The sequence below is a fragment of the Culex quinquefasciatus genome, chromosome 3 (assembly GCF_015732765.1).
Source record: "Culex quinquefasciatus strain JHB chromosome 3, VPISU_Cqui_1.0_pri_paternal, whole genome shotgun sequence".
In the NCBI taxonomy this organism is placed as follows: domain Eukaryota; kingdom Metazoa; phylum Arthropoda; class Insecta; order Diptera; family Culicidae; genus Culex; species Culex quinquefasciatus.
Window position 1 is genome coordinate 12,383,164 of NC_051863.1, and position 23,901 is coordinate 12,407,064.

The 23,901-nt window shown below is 33.7% G+C and overlaps 1 protein-coding gene across 1 annotated transcript in view; it reads right to left on the bottom strand.

Annotated features, from left to right (window-relative positions):
• LOC6049610 (protein ultraspiracle homolog) overlaps positions 1-23,371 on the bottom strand; it is a 42,648-nt gene extending 19,277 nt beyond the window's left edge. The window contains exons 1-2 of the mRNA XM_038259978.1: positions 22,952-23,371; positions 7,406-7,764 (exon numbers count right to left, since the gene is read on the bottom strand). Coding sequence (XP_038115906.1) covers positions 7,406-7,499 — 94 coding nt within the window. The 5' untranslated portion in view covers positions 7,500-7,764; positions 22,952-23,371. The remainder of the gene's footprint in view (positions 1-7,405; positions 7,765-22,951) is intronic.
• Positions 23,372-23,901: the final 530 nt, after the last annotated feature.

Consider the following 23,901-nt stretch of genomic DNA (forward strand, 5'->3'; position numbering starts at 1 on the left):
TTTCATGAGCTGATATTTTAAAGTTTGATTTTATTTATGCTGGACTTTGAAATTTTTGCGTATATTTTTAATTCTTTACTTTTTACAGAAAAAGCATTTTTTTGAGACTTAGAAAATTTTCGGGAGTTTGGAAACATGATAAATTATTTTGATATTTATTTTTGCTTTGAACCAAAATTTCGGAAAAATCGACGAAATTACAGGAAATTTTTGTCCGATTTTTACAAAAACATCAGTTTGTTCCTAAAATAATGTCCCTAACAAAACTTCTTCATTGAAATTTTGAAATTCGAAAGTTGGTTTTTAATAATTATTGATATACCCCCTACAAAAATCGTTCCGGCACTTAGAAAATTTACGGGATCCGTATCACGACAAGATTTTCGGTAGAATTTATTTGATTTTTTGGACTTAGCAAAATTTTGGCTTTTAGCCAGTAAAATTTCGGAAAAATCGTCGAAATTACAGGAAATTTTCGTCCGATTTTTACAAAAACATCAGTTTGTTCCTAAAATAATGTCCCTAACAAAACGTCTTCATTGAAATTTTGAAATCCGAAAGTTGGTTTTTAATAATTATTGATATACCCCCTACAAAAATCGTTCCGGCCCTTAGAAAATTTACGGGATCCGTATCACGATAAGATTTGTGGTAGATTTTTTTAGATTTTCAGGACATTGCGAAAGTTTTGCTCACAGCCAGTTGAATATTTTTCAACATTTTGAAAAATTATTTTGATAAGAAACATTACCAGGCTTTTTGGAATTTTACTGTTGATTTTTGGACTTATGCAATTTTAGGAATATTTTCATAAACTGTAATTTTTAATTTAAAAAAAATTGAATATAGAGACTTTGGATTTTTTGTGATTTGGAAAATTATTATAACATTTTGGCAATTCAACGCTTTCTCCACAATTTTTTAATGAGTTTTTAAAGTAAAATAATTTTTCAACTTTGAAAAATCTTGTTTTGATGAAAGTGCGTATATTCCTGCAATATTACTCATATTTGTGAAGAGGAAGAAGGGGGAGGGAGGGGGGGGGGGTCTGAATTGTGGCGGGGTGCATTAAAAACCAATAAAATTATTTTTGGGATCAAAATCTACTTTATGAACTTGATATGATTTTTGGAAGATTTCAGTTGTTTGCTACTATAAACTCAACTTGATGTGGCATTGTTGGTCAAATAAACTCAACAAGATTTTCCGCAGATACGCCTCGAACAATTTATGTTCGTGGCCATGTTCGGTTATCTCTTAACCATACCCTGGGGTGAACTTGACTTGTTCGTGTTTTTACGAACATGGGTAGATTTTTCCAAGCCCGGGATTTTTAATGTTATTTTTGTAGTTGTTTTTGTAGTTATTTTTGAAGTTGTTTTTGAATATATTTTTCTGATTATTTTTGTAGTTATTTTGTAGTTATTTTTGTAAATATTTTTGTAGATATTTTTGTAGTTATTTTTGTAGTTATTTTTGAAATTATTCTTGTAATTATTTTTGTAGTTGTTTCTGTAGTTATTTTTGTAGTCATTTTCCTAACTATTTTTGTAGTTATTTTTGAAGTTATTTTTGAATTTATTTTGTAGTTATTTTTGTAGATATTTTGTAGTTAGTTTTGTAGTTATTATCATGTAGATATTTTTGTAGTTATTTTTGTGGTTATTTTTGTAGTTGTTTTTGTAGCTATTTTTGTAGTTATTTTCGTAACTTTTTTTGTAGTTTTTTTGTTGTTATTTTTGTGGTTATTTTCGTAACTATTTTTGTAGTTTTTTTGTAGTTATTTTTGGATCTTTTTTTGTAGTTATTTTGTAGTTTTTTTTTTTCAATTATTTTTGTAGTTATTTTGATGTTATTTTTGTAGTAATTTGTGAAGTTATTTTTGTAGTTATTTTCGTAGCTATTTTTGTAGTTATTTTTGTAGTTATTTTTGCAGATATTTTTGTAGTTAGTTTTGAAGTTAGTTTTGTAGCTATTTTTGTAGTTTTTAGTAAGCATAACATTTTTTGGTCAAACTTTGATTGAGATAAGCGGGTTAACCACTTCAACAAGCCATGTAGCAACTGCTAATACGGCTAATATGTGATTACACCTGGGCAGATGTTTCTATTTGCGTTAAAAATTCTCTTCTTCTCTGTGAAGAACAACTTTTAATTCATTTCAACGCGGCCGTTCTATACATTGTACAAGCCTGCTGCAAGTTGCAAGAACAAGTATGTCTAATGCCTGTTTGCGTTTAGATATAAATAATAACAAAAGTTGCTCCGTACACAAGCCTCGAAGAGAACCAGCTGTCCCGGTTTTACCTCCAGGGCTTGTTGTGTACAATTACTCCGGATACCGAAAATTTGCTTCTCCTTCTGACACTTTGTTCGGCCCCAAATTGATTGTGCACTTGCACCTTACAATTACGCTCTGGGGCCCCAGACTCAGCAGGGATCCCAGACGTTCGCCAGATGCCAGACGGGGATCTCCCCCTGGATGTACAGACTGATCCCAGCCGGACTGATAAAGAATGCGAGTTTCAAGTACATCGAGACAGACTCGCTGCATTATAGTAACCATTAAAAATCCATTGGAAATTTGATACTTTTACAAGATTCGATGTTGAATTGCTTCAAGGTTACTTTTGTGCTGTGCACATTTAAATTCGGTCTGAATCGAGAGATCTTCCCGAGCAAATCCCGCCCTGCTCCAGCCAGTTTGTGCACATCAGGAAGATTGCAGCAGACTGCACACAGGAGAGACGGGACGACCCAGAAAGAAAGATGATGATCTAACTGCATTTCAAGGTTGGGGATGTTTTTTGCTGCATCGTTGTGAAATTGTGTGGTCTGGCGAGGATGCATCTTTTTTTTTGCATTCGACAGTCTGCTCCGGTGCATGTAAATTTGCATCGCTTGGAAGTGCAACTTGAATGAAATCTTTGTGGCTGCTGCTTTTAGCATTGACTTGGCGGGTGATACAACACAATTTGAAATTTAAAAAATCCAGATTTATATTGTTTAAAGTTTAATTTTCTAAAAGTACCAACTCTTCATCGGATAACGTCTCCTCTGTGAGAAGAGCCCTGAAATATGACGTTTAATGTTTGTTGGTGCCAAATTTGCATGCTCGGTGCAGCTTTAACAAAACGGCGCTGAAATACAATATCCAAGACACGTTCACCGATTTTTGCAATGGTCAGCAAAACGAGGCAATTTGTCCACCGTAGGGGGAGAGCGTTTCGATTACAAACTTGGTAGGATTTTGTTTTCCTAGCAAAGAGCCGACTCTTGGAGGGTACAAGTGTACAACGTATGACGGCAATGACTTTGAGAAATTGGCCGTCACGAGCATGACATTGGATACAGGATAATGGTAAAGTTTTGTAATCATGCAAGTTTTGTTTTGATGAAAATTGATATGCCGTTAATTAAAAAAAAAATTCAAGTTAGTCATTGTGCATCATCAGTTTTAAAACATATGCAGCCTGATGATACAAAAAAGATCATGACAATATTTAAAAATCTGTACCTTGAGAAAAAAAATTCTAACCGACTTGGTATCTTCGCCAAAGTTATAGCCAACTAGCAGGTTATGTTAAATACTTAAAATAGGTTTGAAGGGTCTTGAAAATACATCTTTTGTAAAAAAATTAAAAAAAAAGTGATTTTTGGGGGAATAAATCAAATACTGTAAAGCTAAATTTTAACATCATTTTTTGATTCAAAATCAAATTTGCAATTTGAAATGGTTTTAGCAATAGAGTACTCTTTATTTTTAAGTAAAGGTATTTTCATGATTTTTTTTTAATTTTGAAACATGTTGTGAAGGAAAATCACCCCGCAAAAAATATGCAATTTTTGAAAATGAGTTTTTTTTTGCAGTGTCATCTGATTAGCTCTATTTTTAAACTAACGATATCTAAAATACTTTTGATTCGATTTTCAAGGCAAAAAAATTGGTTGTGAAACTTTCTGCTGAGCAATTCTCTGAGATCTTGGTCATTCGATTTGTTTTTCAGTTTTCTACAAAATCGGTCTTTTTTTAGAATTTTAATTTTTGTATTTTTTAATCCGACTGAAACTTTTTTGGTGCCTTCGGTATGCCCAAAGAAGCAATTTTGCATAATTAGTTTGTCCATATAATTTTCCATACAAATTTGGCAGCTGTCCATACAAAAATGATGTATGAAAATTCAAAAATCTGTATCTTTTGAAGGAGTTTTTTGATCGATTTGGTATCTTCGGCAAAGTTGTAGGTATGGATATAGACTACACTGAAAAAAAAATGGTACAAGGTAAAAAAATTGTTGGTGATTTTTTATTAAACTTATTGTCACTTAAACTTGATTTGCAAAAAAAAAACTATTTTTATTTTATTTTTTTTATATGTTTTAGAGGACAACTAATGCCAACTTTTCAGAAATTTCCAGGTTGTGCAAAAAATCTTTGACCTAGGTCTGAATTTTTCAATCACAACTGCTTTAAAAAAAATCGAAATATTGGTCGCAAAAATTTTTCAACTTCATTTTTCAATGAAAAATCAAATTTGCAATCAAAAAGTACTTCAGTGAAATTTTGATTAAGTGCATCGTTTTCAAGTAAAGGCCAATTTTAGATAACTTTTATTGAAAATAGTCGCACTTTTTCATTTTTTTAAATAAGTGCACTTGTTTGCCTACATTTGAAAAAAATATTTTTGAAAAGCTGAGGAAATTGTCTATATTTTGCATTTTTAAACTTTGTTGATACGACTTTTCGTTGCTGAGATATTGCCATGCTAAGGTTTTAAAACAGGAAAATTTATGTTTTCTAAGTCTCACCCAAACAACCCATTATTTTCTAACGTCGATATCTCAGCAACTAATGGTCCGATCAACAATGTTAAAGTATGAAACATTCGTAAAATTTTCCGATCTTTTCGAAAACAATATTTTTAAAATTTTTGAATCAAGACTAACATTTCAAATGGACCAAATATTCAATATTACGCCCTTTTGATATGTTAATCTTGGTTTAAAAATTTCGAAAATATTTTTTTCGAAAAGATCCGAAAATTTCACGAATGTTTCATATTTTTACATTGTAAATCGGACCATTAGTTGCTGCTATATCGACGTTAGAAAACGGCAGGTTGTTTGAGTGAGACTTAGAAAACATCAATTTTCCTGTTTTTAAACACTTTCATGGCAATATCTCAGCAACTAAGGGTCGTATCAACAAAGTTCAAAAAAGCAAAATATAGAGAATTTTCTCAACCTTTCAAAAATATTTTTTCAAAAGTGGGCAAACATGTGCACTAATTTTAAAAAATGAAAAAGTGCGACTATTTTCAAAAAAGTTACCAAAAATGGCCCAAACTTGAAAATGGTGCACTTTATCAAAATTTCACTCAAGTGCTTTTTGATTGAAAATTTGATTTTACATCAAAAAATGGAGTTGAAAAATTTTTGCGACCAATGTTTCGATTTTTGAAAAAATCAGTATTGATTGAAATATTCATAACTCCCTCAAAGATTTTTTGCACAACCTGGAAATTTCTGAAAAGTTGACATTTGATGTCATATCAAAAAATTAAAAAAAGTGTTTTTTTTGCAAATCAAGTTTTAGTGACAAAAAGTTAAATAAAAAATAACCAAAAAAAATTTTACCGTGTATCATTTTTTTTCAGTGTAGTCCATATCCATACCTACAACTTTGCCGAAGACACCAAATCGATCAAAAAAATCCTTCAAATGATACAGATTTTTGAATTTTCATACATCATTTAAGTATGGACAGCTGCCAAATTTGTATGGAAAATTATATGGACAAACTAATTATGCAAAATGGCTTGGCACCAAATAAGTTTCAGCCGGATTTAAAAATACAAAAATTAAAATTAAAAAAAATACCGATTCCGTAGAGAATGTCTCTGATGTTTAAAAAAATAATAAAAATAAAGACTAGAAAGCGTCAGAAATAAGTGTTTTAGTCCTTGCAAACACTTTTTAAAATTTATTGAAATGAAAATAATTTAACAAAAGTATATTTTTACAGTGAAATTCAAACCAGTTACAAAGTTAGAGCAAATCAGAAGACACTGAGAAAAACTTTTTTTTACAAAATTTAAATAATTTAAATCAGGCTGTATCTCAGCAATCATGATTGATAATAAAAATTAAAAAAAAAAGTTGGAAATCTTCTCAGCTTCTAATTATTTTAAATATTTTTTTATGCAGGACACTTTTCCTTTATAAAATATATTCAAAAAGCAATAAAAAGAAATTCTTAAAATATACCATAAAAATTATTTTAAAAAATCTTTTTTTTTTATTTTTGTTGGACGATGCAATTATTTTTCAAAGTTTTTGGGGTCAAGGTTGGGGCAAAAAATAAATAAATTTAATTAACAAGTCATAGTCTCAACATTTGAATGAAGAAAAGTGTTTCGAAATGCATTTTAAAATTTCCTTTTGTACATGTAGGACCTCCTACATTTGAAATCACTGAAGCTACAATATTTCATGAATAAATGAAAGTTGCTAGTATTTAAAATTGAGGTGAAAAGTCATCGTTTGTGATTGGACACTCAATAATATTTTAACTGAATGAATGTACATGGAAAAGAAATTTGAATAAATATAAATTTAAAAAAAAAATGCATTTTAAACTAGTTCAGTTGTTTTGCAATCATAAGATTAATAAAAATGCATGACGAAACCAAATTATTTTGCGATACTAAACTTCCGTTTTTTTGTTGCGATAATTCATATTTGATGTAAGATTTTGAACCGACCTAAACTCTGACGCAAAAGATGCTTTTTGAAGTCCACTATAACATATAAAAAATCGAAAATTTAAAAAAATATTTTGAGAATGCAAGTTTCAAAGCTTAAAATTCAAATTAAAAAAATTGTTATATTTTTCAGAGTACCTATTTTTTCTGAAATATGCTAAACATTACCTACGTAGCACAAAAAAATGTTTTTTGAAAGGTTTAAAATTTGGTTAGTGGTTGGATTTTTATAAAAAAAATCAAAAAAAAAATATTAAAAAATGTTTTTTTTTTTTCAAAAGTGGCAGTCCTAGTCCTATTTGTCATTTCACTTTCGTAACATTGCTCCATTTCAGTTATAAAATTGATTTTTTTAAACAAATGAGTCTTAATTTTGGCCAAACCATACTATTATTTTCAATAAAAAAAAAAAAAAACATATACAAAATTTTGTAGAGCTCTTAAACACAGCTGAGATTATATTTCTGGAACTTCTTTTTATAATTGGAAATGGCTCGAATCTTACAGTGGTAGTTTTGTTTTCAACAAAAGGCGCATTTACTCTATATTCAGAAGCAAAAAATTTCATTATAATTTTGCTACCTTTTTTGAAATGCTTAAAAGAACAAATTTTTGTTCTCAAAATCCCCTAAACACGATTTACCTGCCAGCCCTGCCAGTGGCAGTGTCCGGTCCCAGCGACCCTGCGCCTGAATAATCGCCGCTACAGAAAGCATTGGTTTTTCCTTCTTCAGCATAGCTCTAGGTTCCGAGAAACTCCCCGAGGTTGCTCTCGCCGGGTTCTTCTGCACAAATCACTGCACTTTTTTGGAATTCCACTGCGATGATTCAGCGACGGGGTGGGCTCAATGATCTTCGCAAGAATTTGAACGATTCGGCGTTCTGCGTTCTTCACTTTCACTGTACACTGCGGTAACTTTGGCCTAATTCAGCTGACGTCGTGGAATTCCGCGACATTTCGACGATTGATTTCCGCGCACGATCGAGCCATCACTGAACACACTGAATGAAAATGGTTGATTGAGAACCAACTTGACGATGCGTTGGACTGAGTTGAGCTGAAGATCTGCAAACGTCTGCGGACGCCCTGCCCCGATGCAGTTGCATAAAATTGGATGATTTATTGTTTGTCATGACGCAGGAATCCCTCCCCCAAGGGGAAGGAGGAGCAAACACTCAGACAACCTTCGGGAGATTGTTCGCGAGCGCTCCCGGAATTGGGTTAACTGACGCCGGTGACCCTGAGACAGAGTCGTCGCGGTATTACGAGGTTTGCTGAACTAATTACGGTGCGCAAATACCAGAAACGCCCGGTTTGTAGGGCACTCCAGCTGGAGGGACAGCCGGCAGGGTAGATGCACATACTTGGGGATTGACAGTACAGAAAGTATTTGAAACTAAAGCTAGACCAAAGTAGGTCCAACGTGTCCCTCCCCCCCTCGAAAGCCCACGCGACTTTGGCGTTATCAGCCAACTCTCGTAATGGTGGTGGTTGTGGTATTGCAGACAAAGGAAACGGAAGGAACAAAGAAAGTACCATTGTACACACCGCAAAGGTGATAACCTTGAAAAACTCGCGCGCAAACGGAGAAAGAAAGAAAGCAAGCCTGCAGGCTGTTGTTGCTGATTTAGGGCTCTCAATAAGCACGCGACCAGACCCGGGTGATGCAACGTGCGTTATTATTGTATTGGTTGTGGTGATGATGACGAGTTTTTTGAAACCGTGTGTTAATGGAAGAAAGGTGTAGTGGATTGGTACTTGAACAGATCGGATGGATTTGTTGAGTCATATGTGGCTTCTGTGTACCCAAGCGGAGAAACAGAATCCTCTGACAAGATTACCAGTACCTCTGGCATCGAAAGTTAGAGCGATGCCTCACCTTTTGACCTTCACAGATCTCCGAAATCCTATTTCTACAAAAACCGGAAAAAAACTCCCTGTATTGTTGTCACTCTTCACATGAAAGAAGTTTTGATTAGCTATTTTGACACACTCTGAAAATTCCTGTAGGTGCGACAACTGGCCAACGGAATTTCAGGACAAAACGCGTTTGACACACGTGATTGCCCGACTACTGTGAACATTTTTTTTATTGTAACTCGGAATTCCGGTAACCTAAATCAACCAAACTTCGGGAAAACGCACAGTATGGGCAGCCAAACAAAATGTGCTTGTTATTGTTTACATTGCGTGCTCTATTTTTTTTAAAGGCCAAACATTAAAACGCGTTTTTCGACGATTACGTCGAGTATTGTTACCAACCGGATTTGGAACTAAGCACTTTGATTACTAATTTTCTTACTCTCACTAACAATATCGTGATCACTTCGAGCCTTTCTTTCGATTTCCAGGTAGGTAGACGCTCTTAAAAAAAATTTCAAAAATAAGAGGATTTTTTTGTTATTGTTTTATTGCAAAACTGTGTTGAATTAAATCTGGAGTTGTCCAGGAAACTATTTGATTTTGGTTGTTTTTTTTATCTTTTCAAGCAAAATGATGTCGAAATGTCGAATGTCGAAATTCGCATTCGCATGGAGATGGTGATCTTAGCGGGTTGCAGACTAGATTTCGTCATGTATGTGTGATGATTGAGGTTGATGGGCCATTGTCGAAATGTAAACAAAAAGTCTATCCTGATCGTTCCTAATGGAACATCAACTGACGTGAGCAGGATAGACTTTTTGTATACACATTAGGGTGTTTCAGCCAAACAAAAAAGTTCTCAGAATCAGGCAAACCGAGGTTCCCCTAGTAGAGGATACCCATAGGGACTCTCATGCCAAATACCAGCCCATTTGGTTGGGAATTGGCCTGTCCCCAGCGGTTCAAAGTTTACATGTAAATTACTATGGGATTTTTATGCTTTTCGTTCAATCGTTCCTACAGGTCTGGGGACAACATGGATTCACTCGGAATAAAGACAGGTGTGTAGGGGATGGTCCAATGAACACATTCCAGAATGAATTAGGGTTGTCCATTCTGTCCCCAAGGTGCGCATTGGATCGACGTCCGGTGTCTCCAGAATCATCGATTCACCCTTCAAATGTACGCATTGTCCTTAGTATGCTATGACGGCTAGGAGAAAATTCCGACGCCCCATGTCAGACGGTGAACACGTGGCAGAGCATCTACTCGAGTTTTGGCTCAGAAACATTCTTTAAAGTACTAAAATTATAATTATTGATGTTCCTGAAAGAATTTCAACTATTCTAAATAAAGTTAAATGATGATTTTGTGTTAATAATGCAATCGATGCCTCTCCACGTGTTCACCGTCTCATATGGGGCGTCGTGGTTACCACCTAGCCGTCATAGCATACTAAGGAAATGCGATGCTTTTGAAGGATGAATCGTTGGTTTTGGAGACACCGGACGTCGATCCAATGCGCACCTTGGGGACAGAATGGACAACCCCAATTCCTTCTGGAATGTGTTCATTGGACCATCCCCTACACACCTGTCTTTATTCCGAGTGAATCCATGTTGTCCCCAGACCTGTAGGAACGATTGAACGAAAAGCACAAAAATCCCATAGTAATTTCCATGTAAACTTTGAACCGCTGGGGACAGGCCAATTCTCAACCAAATGGGCTGATATTTTGCATGAGAGTCCCTATGAGTATCCTCTACTAGGGGAACCTCGGTTTGCCTGATTCTGAGAACTTTTGGTTTTGGATGAAACACCCTAATACACATCGACATTGGCCCATTTTGAGCGAGTTGTGGCGCTATAACCACGGCAAATAGAGTCCAGCGCATTCGTGGAAATACAATGTCCCATCCCAGAGAGTCCCGGAGTACCAAACCTTCTGAGCATGGTGCTCCCAACGAATACAACCAAATCACGGAGCGTATGGTGGTGTGTCCCCACGCTTCTTCCTCCTCTGTCGATTCAGAATTGTGTTGTTGTTCGAACACTCTGTGCTCAAATTCAACTCAATTACGAGTCATCTCTGCGATACGGCTTTGCGCAGTAGGCCTGGCCGCTTTAACGCTTGTGATGTTTCAATGCATTCTAATGCAATGGCGCACTGCAAATGTTAATAAATGACAAGAAGAGTGCTAGGCGTCATCTAACCTAAGGCACTCTCCAGGATCCCTTCGAAAGATTGGCTGCGCTAGGGTCTGATTAGATTAGATTAGATTAGATTAGATTAGACACATCGACATTGGCCCATTTAAATTGTTTTGATTTTTCTTAAGTGAAGAAACGTGTTACAAATTTGCCAAAAAGATAAAAAAAAATAACTAAAAATTATTATTGAACCATTTGAAAAAAACTGCGGAAATGTAAACTACTCAGAATATATACATAGGGACACGGAAAAAATCCTTTTTTTTTTTAATTAACGTTTTAGTTTTATTACGTGAAGTGGAATTCCCAAAATACGTATCTTTTTTTATTCAATTTATTAAGTATGTTTCAAGGGACTGAAAGAGACATATTTTGCGCAAGAGTTTAGGATGTTGCCAAATCTGATACCGGAGGTACGAATTTTCTGAAAAAAATGATCTAAGGAAATAAAATATTTTAGAAAAAAATTATGATTTGATTTTTATTTTAGAAAAAAAATGTTTGAACAAAAATAATTTGAAATATGTGATTTTTTGCAAAAAAAAATATTTTCGGAAAACATCTGTCAAAATTTAAAGAGTAAATTTTGAAAACAAAATCCAATTTTGAATTGAAAATGCCTCAACATATTTTTTAATACAGTGCAATTGAAATTACTATATGTAGGAAGAGCACACCTGCAAATATGTTTTTGAAAAGCTGAAATTCGTTTTTTTAATCTGGCCCAATACTTAAAAATGGCAAAATTAGGTGTTTTAGCCTTTTAAAAAGACTACTCTTGGCTCTTAAAATTCATTTTTTTTAAACGCAGAAAATTTCATATTTCAACACTTTAAATCGGACCAATAATGACCGAGATTTCGCAATTTGAAAAATGGGGACTTAATTAGAAAACACTGAGAAAAACATTTTTTTCAAAAAAAAATCTTTGATTTTGCATCTAAAATGATTTTTGATATATTGTTAGAGAATATTTCAGATTTTTCCCAAAAATCACATTTTTTAATGTTTATCCAATTTTTGTACCATCCTAATCTATAGCGCAAAAGATGCATTTTTTAGTTCCCTAAATATTTCGAAAAAAATAAATACATATTTTGGGAATTCTATTTTCGTGACTAAAACATTTGGGATTTTTCACGTGTATCTTTAAAAAAAAAATAAAATCTTGAAAAAATGCAGAATTCTAGAAAACTACTCAAATGCAAAATTGGTTCAAGCTTTTGAAGAATTCGAACAGATTTGAGTTTTCCGGCCATTATTAGTAAAATACCCTGATTTAAAAAAAATAAATAAAATAAAATGATATGCAAAGAAACCGATGAATACGCAAAAGTTGTATTTAGTTTGTTATTTGGGAAAATAATTAGGCTTGGACAAAATTTCACTTCGGATAATGGAATAAAAAAGGATTTCTTTGTCCTATGTTTGATTATAGAGCTTAACCCTAAACTACTCTAAAATGATTTAGAACTTTTAAATCCAAGATGGCCGCCAAAATGGCGGATATGAAATATTTAAAAACAATGCAAAAAAAATACGCAAAATATTTAATTTTTTTCATCATTCGATTATTACAAGTCCTATACAAACCTTCCGATAATCGAACTACGGATAATCGAGTCTGCACTGTAGTACTTGCTCAGCAAATTGAAAATTGTTCAAATATCATCATTTTAGTTTATTTGTTATTGTAATTAAGTTTGAAAAATACGAATGTCAAAATATGTCCCAAAATTTCTTCAAAAAAAAAATATTTACCATTAAAAAAAAGAAAAATACATTACAGTCCATCATCATTCCCCAAAGTTGAAGCGAATCCACTCACCAAAAATCACTTGCAAAGCTGCATATCTTCATTGCCCTACACACATTCGCTCATTTTCATGTGTTTGTGTACCAGCCTCAAACCCATTCCAGCATTACTGTGCCAAAGAAGGTACGAAAAAAAAAACATCCAACAAAAAAAGAGGCACAAAAGCCAAAACAACGAGAATCACTACGACGACGAACAACAACAACCAGCAGAGGAAAGAGAAGCAAAAAAAACCGCGAGAGCTCGCGATTTTCAAGGTCACCATCACCACGCGCAAGAAGAACAAGACAATACACGTGGGTAAGGTGAAAACCGATGACCGAAAGTGGTGTACGGCTGACGGTTGGGTTTGTGGTTGGGCCTTATTTGGAGGGTGGGAGATATTCTGGTCGAGAATGAAGGAAACGTGAGGGATTTGAAGAGTTTTGTAGATGTGTACTGCATACCACCCTTCGAGATATTAATTACCACACTGTAGTACACTGTTGTAGTCCACCCAAGTGCCGACATGTCATGCAATTCTCTCCTTTTCATGCATGCGGTTTTCCTCTGCAGCAGTCCGGATGGCCTTGGGTTGTCCAGAACGGGTATCAACACTCGGTTGGATCTATGATCGGAACCACTTATCTTTCCTCCTGCCTCCCGAGTGGTGTTACCTGTCTTATACGACAATCATCTGGATTACCTAAGCAGCTGCGAGAAGGACTTTGAGGTACTACAAGACTTCTTTGGACTTGCTGAATGTGATTTTCATAGCAAATCCCTAGCATAACCACAAGTCAAAAACAGAACCAGCTACCCCCTACTCGACCCTTTCCCATTCACATGCACTGTACGATCTGGCAAGGTATACTCCTTTCCGAACTCTCGTTTTATTAATATGCAGATGCAAATCCATATACTGGATGCCACCGACAACGGGAGGGAAAAGTTGACTGATATGACAGGTTTCCCCGTACGGGGTGACAGCACAGCATTGCGTTCCGTTCTGAATCAACGGTACCGGCAAACAGCACAGCTCGCCTTACGACTAGTTGGAAGTGAGTGGAGGCGTTCGAGCACAATTGAAATCAAGATTGAGCTCTAGTAGGACGGCAGGGATACCTTAAAAATCAACATATCTGACCAGTAATCAAATTTACTTGCGTAACTTGAATTGAAGGGGGGAAAAAGGATTAATTGCACACCTCTCTTTCGATACTGGCCAAAGTGAGTTCTACAGAAATGGCACCACCTTAGGTCGACACCGAACGTCGCAAAAGTGCAGAGGAAGAGACGGCATCTCGCGGCACTTGCGGTAAGAGGAACTCTCTCAAGGTAAGTTGGTTTTCGTTCGGTCAGAGCGGTAGTTCCGAGAGGAGAGACATAAACCTGGAGACTGCAGTTTGCGTTGAAGGTATAGCTTTGCGTTTATTAATACATCGGCGAAGAAAATGCAAGTGTTGTGAATAAAAATAAATGTTAATATTAATAAATTTTTATGTTTTGCTTTAGAGTACCAAAAAAACTTTTAATGGAAGAAAGAAATGCAGCTTAACAGTGTTGACAATTTGGAAAAAAAATCAAAATTATGTAAAATTTATTCAAAACAGGATAAGACATGGGATACATGGGATTGTTTGAGGTAATAACCGAGAAATCATTGAGTTGAATTTTGATATTAAAAAGTTTAACGGTAATAGTAACATCCGTATTTGATAATTAAACATACTTTGTGGTACAATTTGGATAGCTCTTGAGGAGAAACTAGGTTAACTCAAAAATAAAAAAAAAAAAGTTAACTCAATGTTCACTTATTTACTCATTTTTTCAAAGTACAGTCCAGACTCGATTATCCGAAGCCTCGACTATCCGAAGTTCGATTATCTGAAGGTTTGTATAGGGCTTCGAATAATGGAATCACGACAAAAAAAATCTGTTTGTTTATGTTCTAGTTTATACATCAAATTCGAGTCATGGGACCCCATTTCAATCTGTTTTGAGTTTTTGATTGCCTTTTAGCATACCAAATACATTTTTCAGTATTTCAATCTAGCAATTTTTACCGCCATCTTGGATTTAAAAAATCTAAATCACTTTAGAGCATGTTTGGGGTCATATACAAGCATAACAATCAAAAACAAGACAACGAAAATACAATTTTTTTTCGTGATTCGATTATCCGAAGACATCGGAAAAATTTCAGTCTGGACTGTACTTAATAAAAGCGTTTTTCTCAGTAAGTATATTGATTATGGGATAAATTGTAAGATGTAATATTTCAAGCTATTATTTTACCTTATTTATGCTTAAACAAGTTTAATTACACGTTATAAAAAAAAGTACACAGAAAAAATATTTCCAAATTGAAATTTCAATGCACTTTAATGTAATTTTGCAACAAATCATAAATAAAAACATGATTTTATGTGCGAATCAGCCAATTACGTCGAATCTACAAAAAAATACCACATACAGAGATTATATGTGATTTATTTCACACGTCTTAGGCTGGTACAAATATTTTTAAAAGTTTTTGTCACCCCCTTCAAAATTGGCCTGAAAAATCAGGGGACAAAAAAAATATTTTTACAATACACTTCAAAATTTCAATGAAAATTCAAGTGCAACCAGCAGAAATCAAATTAAAATATATTCTTCTGCGTTTTAAATCATTTTTAGCATGTTTGAGATTTTTTGAAAATTTTCGATGCAAAATCTTTTTTTTCGATACAATTTTTGTTTTTGTCAGATCTTAGATTTTTTGAAAACTAATGATTGCAAAACAACTGAACTAGTGTAAAATGCATTTTAAAACACTTTTTTCGTTTAAATGTGAAGACTATGGCTTGTTATTTAAATTTTTATATTTTTTTATTTTTTTGCCCCCCCCCCCTTGACCTCGGCCAGGGCCGAGGGACAAAAACTTTTTTAAAAATTTTCATCTGCCTTATGAGTAAAAAAAAAGTAATTTCAAAAGTTCAGGAAATATGTAATGCATACACAGAAAAAAAAAAATATGGTAATATTCATCAGGAAATGGTGACAGATTTTGTGTCAAAAAAATGATTAATTTTACCTCAGAAAGTGATGAATTTTCATCAGTTTTTGATGAATATTCATCAGGTTCACATTTTTACATATTTTTTATGTAATATTACTAAAAAAAAGAGGTAATATTCAACCTGCCAAATTTTCAACATTCCTAAATTCAACTTTTATTTTCTGTGTAGATGCAACTTCACTTCATAAAATGTGTAATGTTACACATTTGAGGTTCTTCTAAGATAATTTCAAATATTCAACATGTATGGAGTAATGTTACATCAATAAAGAGCAAATTTACTCATTTTTTATATTGTATATGAAGATGAATAAATAGGCTAGAACGAATATTTTTGCACAGAGAAATGTGTTACATAGTAAAAAAAAGTCATAATTATATTATATACAGTTTTCATGTCATCTGTCCTGAACATTATTGTTAGAATATGAAACATTCGTGAAATTTTCCGATCTTTTCGAAAACAATATTTTATTTTTTTTAAATCAAGACTAACGTTTCAAAAGGGCTAAACATTCAATATTACGCCCTTTTAATATGTTAGTCTTGGTTTAAAAATTTTGAAATATTTTTTTTCGAAAAGATCGGAAAATTTCACGAATGTTTCATAAATATGAAACATTCGTGAAATTTTCCGATCTTTTCGAAAAAAATATTGAATATCTTTTCGAAAAAAAAAAAAATTGTAAATCGGACCATTAGTTTCTGAGATATCGACATAAGAAAACGGTGGGTTGTTTGGATGAGACTTAGAAAACATCAATTTTCCTGTTTTTAAACCTTTGCATGGCAATATCTCAGCAACTAAGGGTCGTATTAACAAAGTTCAAAATCGCAAAATATAGAGCTCAGCTCTTCAAAAATATTTTTTTCAAAGGTGGGCAAATATGTGCACTAATTTAAAAAATAAAAACTGCGACTATTTTTAAAAAAGTTACTTAAAAATAGCTTTAGCTTGAAAACGGTGCACTTTATCAAAATTTCACTAAAGTACTTTTTGATTGCAAATTTGATTTTACATTGAAAAATCAACTTGACAAAATTTTGCGACCAATATTTCGATTTTTTGAAAAAATCAGTATTGATTAAAAAAATCATAACTCGGTCAAAGATTTTTTGCAAAAACGAAACGAAACTATTGGCACTACGCCCCCCGGGGCATGGCCTTCCTCTAACGTGGGATTTCTGCTCCAGCGCCTCTGACGAGACAGGAGAAACCGGCGTTTTACTTCACCATCCGATAGAAGCTCAGTGGATAAGGCGGGAATCGAACCCGCGTCTCATAGCATCATCGGGATCGGCAGCCGAAGCAGCTACCTGGAAATTTCTGAAAAGTTGGCATTTGATGTCCTCTAAAACATATCAAAAAATTAAAAATAGTGTTTTTTTTGCAAATCAACTTTTAGTGACAAAAATTTAAATAAAAAATCACCAAAAAATTTTTACCGTGTAGTCCATATCCATATTTACAACTTCGATCAAAAAATTTTATCAAAAGATATAGATTTTTGAATTTTCATACATCGTTTTTGTATGGACAGCTGCCAAATTTGTATGGAAAAGTATCTGGACAAACTAATGATGCAAAATGTCTTCTTTGGGCATACCGAAGGCACCAAAAAAGTTTCAGTCGGATTAAAAAATACAAAAAAAATCGAATGACCAAAATCTGAGAGAACAGCTCAGCTACTGAAAATTTCTAACGATTTTGGTTGAATTGTTTGAATTATTTATGCAAGTTTTTCATTCAAGTAAGATTGCTGCAAATATTTTTTGAAGTTTACTTTGACCCATTTTATTGAAATTGGAAAAAAATAAATATATAAAGTTATAAAATGTATATTAAAAAGCTAAAAATATTTCTTAAAGGCATTTTTTTCCATGGAAATTACTGATTTAAAGATAACGAAAGCAAAACAAATATGTTTAATATTTTTAGTATTTAATATTTTATTATTTATTAATATTTTTTGCATTAGTTTTTTTGCCTTTGGACAACAATTTACGAAAATGTGGGGCAGGGTTAGTCCTGTGTACGAAGCATACTAAATCTTGGTTTGGTAAATAATTTTGCAAAAAAGAAAATCCTCAAAATTAAAATATAGTTGCACAAGCTTCAACCTACAACCGATCTGACTAAAATTTTGTAGAAAGACTTAATTTTAGAAATTAATTATATTTGAATAAATTTTAAAAATATATTTTTTGCAAAAAAGATAAGATTTAAATGAGACCAAATTTTGACAAATAAATCAAAATGTAGAAAATCAACAAAAAAAAAAGTCTACACGATTCATTAACTTTTCCTTTCATCCTGTTGACACACTTCGCTTCGTGTTGTGACTTTTTACCAGCAACACACCGCGCGAGCCCCTGAATGCATTTACAAAGCCGAACAAGATTTAATTTATATGCAAAACTCACACACATTTCAAAGCCCCACCACACAGGTCGGCCGTCTGTCCGGGCTGAAGCTGTCCCAGGGATGCCGCCGCCGCCGAAGAGGACGACACCATCTCCGGCGACAAAAGTCGACGCAAACGATGGCAATAAAAATTAAAAATGTGTGCAATAAAACAGAGAATCTGCCCGTTGAAGTGCAACGCGGTGTCACACACTCATAAACGCACACACGAATGCAAGTGAAAATCTACACAGTGAAAAAATAGAAATTAGAAAGCTGTCAAAATAGTTCGTGTAAATATACTTCTATTTGGTTGTAATTTTTCCACAATTTATGTTGAAATTGAGAAACATGTAATTTTACATCTTCGCATGTGTAATTTTACATATTTTTGAGATAAAATCACATAAAATAGAGGTAATGTTGAACCATCGAATTTATCAACATTCTGAAATAAACTTTTTTAAATTAAAGTAAAAAAATATTTTACTGTGCAGTTTAGTGTAGTAGTTTCGCATGCCAAAAAGAAAAGCAAACGAAAAAAAAAAAAGTGCTGGCGCTACTTTCCGCTGATGTGTTGTCGGTTAATTTGACCAGGTTTCTACCCAGAACCAGTCCACCAGAGTCGCTGCGTTCGAGGAATTTGTATACACACAAAGTGCGCCGTCTGTTTTGTGACGTTTTCTAACTAATTAGGTTAAACTTTTTGCCGATTCCGACCAAAGTGCAGAACGCTAAAGTGTTTCAGTTGAATTTCGATTTCGAAATTTGCTGAATCCGGCTTGATTAACGAACGGCACAAATGCACGATGATTTAAGTTGCGCTAGCAAAAATATTTATTCGTAAAATGAAAACACGCATTTTTGTTGGCAAAAAAAAAGTTATTTCAGAACGCGCCAGAATCAAAATGTTGATGCGCGACAGCGTTAAAATGTCACCCATAAATGTCACTCAACTTCCCGTCACTTGGAGAGGATCTTCCCTGGATAGACACCGTCGGAGAAATGTGGGATAAATGTCTGGAGGTAATGATAATATTTCCCAAATTTGCATTTCATAAAAAATATAATATTTTTGAAAATAAGCATTAAATCCTAAAATAACATAAAATGCCCTTAAGATAGCAAAATAGAAATAAAAGTGACATTCGTGCATGCAAATTGCTGTACAACTTTTGTGTATAGTTTTGTGCGGGTGTCACCAACTCCGAGCTCATGCAAATCGGCTGCTCGTTCGACATTGAACACACAAATGTGTTGGATCCATGCAAATTCGTGTGGCTTTTGTCAATGCTATCGGTTTGCACAAAACAGCATTTTAATAGTCTTGTCTTTTTTGTTGAAGCTTGGCTTAAAAACTTTACTTTTCATGTCTTGCAGAATATTGCATTTAATTTTTTTGGATATTTTCATTACTCACAAACCACAGAAAATCAAATTTCAGTTTTGAAAAAAATCACAAAAGTGTATCAATTTTTTAATGCGGTTTGAAAAAGAAAAAAAAACTTTTTTCAAGCCCGATTTCCATTTTTTTTATGTTTTTTTTTTGTCATTGAATTTTCAATCAATGACATGTAATTTCAATTTTCCGTTTGATTTATTTAATTTTTGTCAGCACAAACAATCGTCAAATTCTTCTAAAAGGACCTTATAAAAATAAGCTATGAAAAAAAAACAATCGTCAAAGTTAATGTTGCACCAAAAAGGCCAACATTTTCCTTGCATTGGTTTTCTAATTGAGGCTGTTGCAAATATTTTTTTGAAGTTTATGTCCCTCGTCTCTAATCGGGGTCAAGGGAAACCAGCCGGACCCTAAGCTGACAGGTTTCGTGAGTTGCGCGTATTCACCGACAGATGGCCAGTGGGCCTCGTCGGATCCGCCCATTAATTACGCAACTCAAAATTTGCATGGGAAACTTTTTTTTCGTGACGGCTTTCGCGGCAAGCTCCTTTCAACTGTTCTAGACTAATATTTGGACGAGGCGTATCGCTAAACAAGTTTTTACAAAAATGATTCCAAACTGCTTATTTTGTCGTTTTAAACCGAAACAAGGCCAAAATATTTTTTATTAAAACTATTCGCCATTTTCAAAAATTTGTCTAGATAATATCAAAGGCCGCCATCTTAGGCCCACTGGGCCCACAAAAAGAGGTACGCTCAGTTTGTATGGGAGCTGTCAACATGCTCCCGGGCTGAGGGAAACGCAAAAAAAATAAAAAAAATAAAAAAATAAAAAAAATGAAAAAACAAGCCAATTTGTAATTTTTAAATAGTAGTGAAATTCGTAAACCCTGAATTCCATTTTTCAAGCTTATGACTGTTTTTTTCTCTTTAACTTAAAAAAATAGCTTGGTGTTCAAATTTAACATTTTTAGGCTAATATTTTGAAATTATCAAAAGACAAAAATTATGATTCCTTATGATTATGAGTTCAAAAATATCACAGCGAAAACTCCGATAATAAAACCGCATGTAAATTCATGAAAAAAGACACACAAAAAGTTGCTACCAACGAAATTTAAACCCAGCACCAACAGTACGGACTGGCGCCTTAGCCCGCTCGACCATCAAACCGATGAAGAATGAGAAAGATAAACGCATACTAATGGGCTACATATTTCAGGGTGTAATAAAACATAAATAATGCAAAATTTAATTTACACGAAGGCCTTTTACACGCACCTGAATTACTACTTTTAACTGTGTGTGTATGCCTTTAAATCAGTTTAATTGTTTATAATATTTGTAACAATGATTAAAATTTGGCTACCTCTTGCAAATTTGATTTTACCACACCACTACACAGTAAACAAAAAATCATGTTAGTATTTCATATTCCCGGAATGGGGACAAATCGTGCTTGCCATTTCATTAGAGCACATAACTTTTTTTGGACAAGAGTGTGTCCCTTTCACACCTTATGCAAACTGTCATTTGAGTGAAAGGGATACACTATTGTTTACAAAAGTTATGTCCCTTTTTGAAATGTTAGGCTCCAAATTTTGTTCGTGGAATTGCCTCTGTAAGATGTGAAATTTTACATATTTTTATTTGTAATTGCACTTTTCCGATAAAGGTAATATTTTACCATTACTTAATTTATTTTTAATGTGCATGAAACCTTTTTTTTTCGACTGATATTATGTCGAATTTGAAAATATCAGTAATTTACATCGTTTTACGTGTAATTTTACCTTTTACACATCAATTGAGATAAAATTACATCGAAAAAATGGACATATTTATCCATATTGAAAATGTTTTTTAAGCCTTAATACATTTTCAAAATGGATAAATATGTTCATTTTTTCGATGTAATTTTATCTCCTCTCCTTCAAACATTTTCAAAATGGATAAATATGTCCATTTTTTCGATGTAATTTTATCTCAATTGATGTTTAAAAGGTTAAATTACACGTAAAACGATGTAAATTGCTGATATTTTAAAACACACAACTTTCAGACGAAGGATTAGAGAACATTTTCAAAATGGATAAATATGTCCATTTTTTCGATGTGATTTTATCTCAATTGATGTGTAAAATGTAGAATTACGCGTAAAACGATGTAAATTACTCATATTTTAAAACTCGACATAATATCGGTCGAAATTCCCATATATAATAAAACCAAGATTTTTTTACTGTGGACAATTTAGTGTATGCTAAATAATAATGAATAAAAAAATAATAGATGCTCAGAATTGATAACAAAAAATAACACACTCTAAGAATAATAGATTCAATTTCGGTTCTTGAAACCAGTCGCTTTGTCCCAATCTATGATATGATAAAATCCATTGAGTTTGGGTCTTGCTTGCTTGGTTGACTTGCTGTGTTGGTTGTGTAAAATAAAAAATAAAAACAGATTTCAAGCATAATTTTCTAAATTTTGAAACAAAAAGTATCACAAAATTTAGATTGTGACATTTTTGCTGCTGTCAACAAGTTTCAAAAAATAATTAATTATTTAAAAAAAAAATCTCCTTAATATTACGATCTGTGGTCCCAAAATTCCAAAACATAAAAGTGATTCAATTAATTAAAAATGCAAAAATAAACGTAACAATCGGTTGTACTACTATTTGCAATGATTTCTTATCATTTACTGTATTACTATACTATGTGTACCGTTAAACGGGGTGACTCTGATAGGATTGCGATTTTACCGCAAAATGAAGAGTACAATTAAAATACGTACGAAATGGATTAGAATCATACTGACCGTGGTAGAGAAGTGTTCAAAGTACCTCAAAATGAACTTTTCATAAAAAAAATTAAAGTTTAAAAAGTTAGTTAACTATAGTTTAAAAAAATGTTGATGAAAGTTATTATTTTAAACTTTTCAAAGTGTCATGATTTTCTCAATGTTGGATTCTTTGGACAATTTCCACTAGGAGAAGGTTTAACAAGTTTGTAGATAATAAATAATATGTGTTTTTAAAAAACAATTTTAAAAAATCTCCCAATTTAAAGGCAATTTCAAATATTCCAAAGACAAATTGAAATCCTATCAAAGTCACCCCGGTTTACGGTACTGAAAATAGTTTTCATTTTGCCCTCGATTATTTGAAAAAATATTTAAGAGAAAAAATATAAAAAAATAATCAATTTTTACGATGACTTTGATTCCGATTTACTTCCTTGACATAAAAAAAAATACACGAAACAATTCTGATAAAAAAAATTTATCGCAGATTTATGGCAGATCCTACAGCTCAACTCAGCCTTTTCCAATCAAACATCCGCTGCGTAGAATATTTTCCTTCACCAGGATTGTGGGTGGCCCTCCTCAACCACACTGACAGCACACCGGGAACGGTTCCACAAACGGATGAAAGCGAAACCAACCTCTTGCAATTATTCCCAACACTCTCCAACGCAACAAACACACCACGCACTAAAAACTCTCTTTATTTTCTTGTTTGCCTGCAAGCCTCTTCCAATGTTGTTTTTTCACTTATTTTTTTGTTTGTTTCATTGTTTGCGCCAATTTTTTTCCTCTTCTTTTTTCTCCTCAAACTGCAACCATATGCAACGAAACCGCGCGCGATACAACAACAACAACAACAACAACAACAACAAAAAAGATAGTGATAGTGAAATCAAGTCAGCGAAATCGCAATTTTCCACGCACTTTTCTTCTTTCGCCCCCCTGTCGGTGCTGCTGCTCTCCCACGATCCGCGACGACGACGACGATCTTCTCCGCGATCACTCTGTTCTCGCGCGGATGCAACCGTTTAGCGAACCGGCTGGAAGTGGACTGCCACCGAGCGACGAGCACGAGCGCGCTTTCCGAGAGGGGCCAACTTCGGCGGCTGCTGCTGAGCTGAGAGAGCGAGACACTGCCACACACACAAGGTAGACCAGAATCGCTCATTCCGAGCGCTCGCCGGTGTCTCTCCTCTATTGGCAAAGTTTGCCTTTCATTGGAGTCACCGACGGCGACGGTGATGATGATGACGGTGTTGCACCAAAGCACAGATACATACGTGAGAAGTGCACAATAGACTGGTTCAAAACTAGGAGCTCATTTTTCGAATTTTCTTAAAGGTCCAAGCAAAAATTTTCATGTTTTGCTTTTTGGGTGTTTTTGAAAACCCCAGACTCAAAGCGGTTTGAAAAGCTTAAGTGCAAAATATTAAAAAAAAAAAGTTTATTCGACCGTTTCAGAACAACACTCTAGGTTTGTTTTTCCGTTTAATTTTAAACAACTTTGCCCAAAAAATGCTTTTATTCTGCTTTTTTGTGATTTTTAAATAAACTTTTTGTGTTTTAGCATGTTGTTTATTAATTTTAA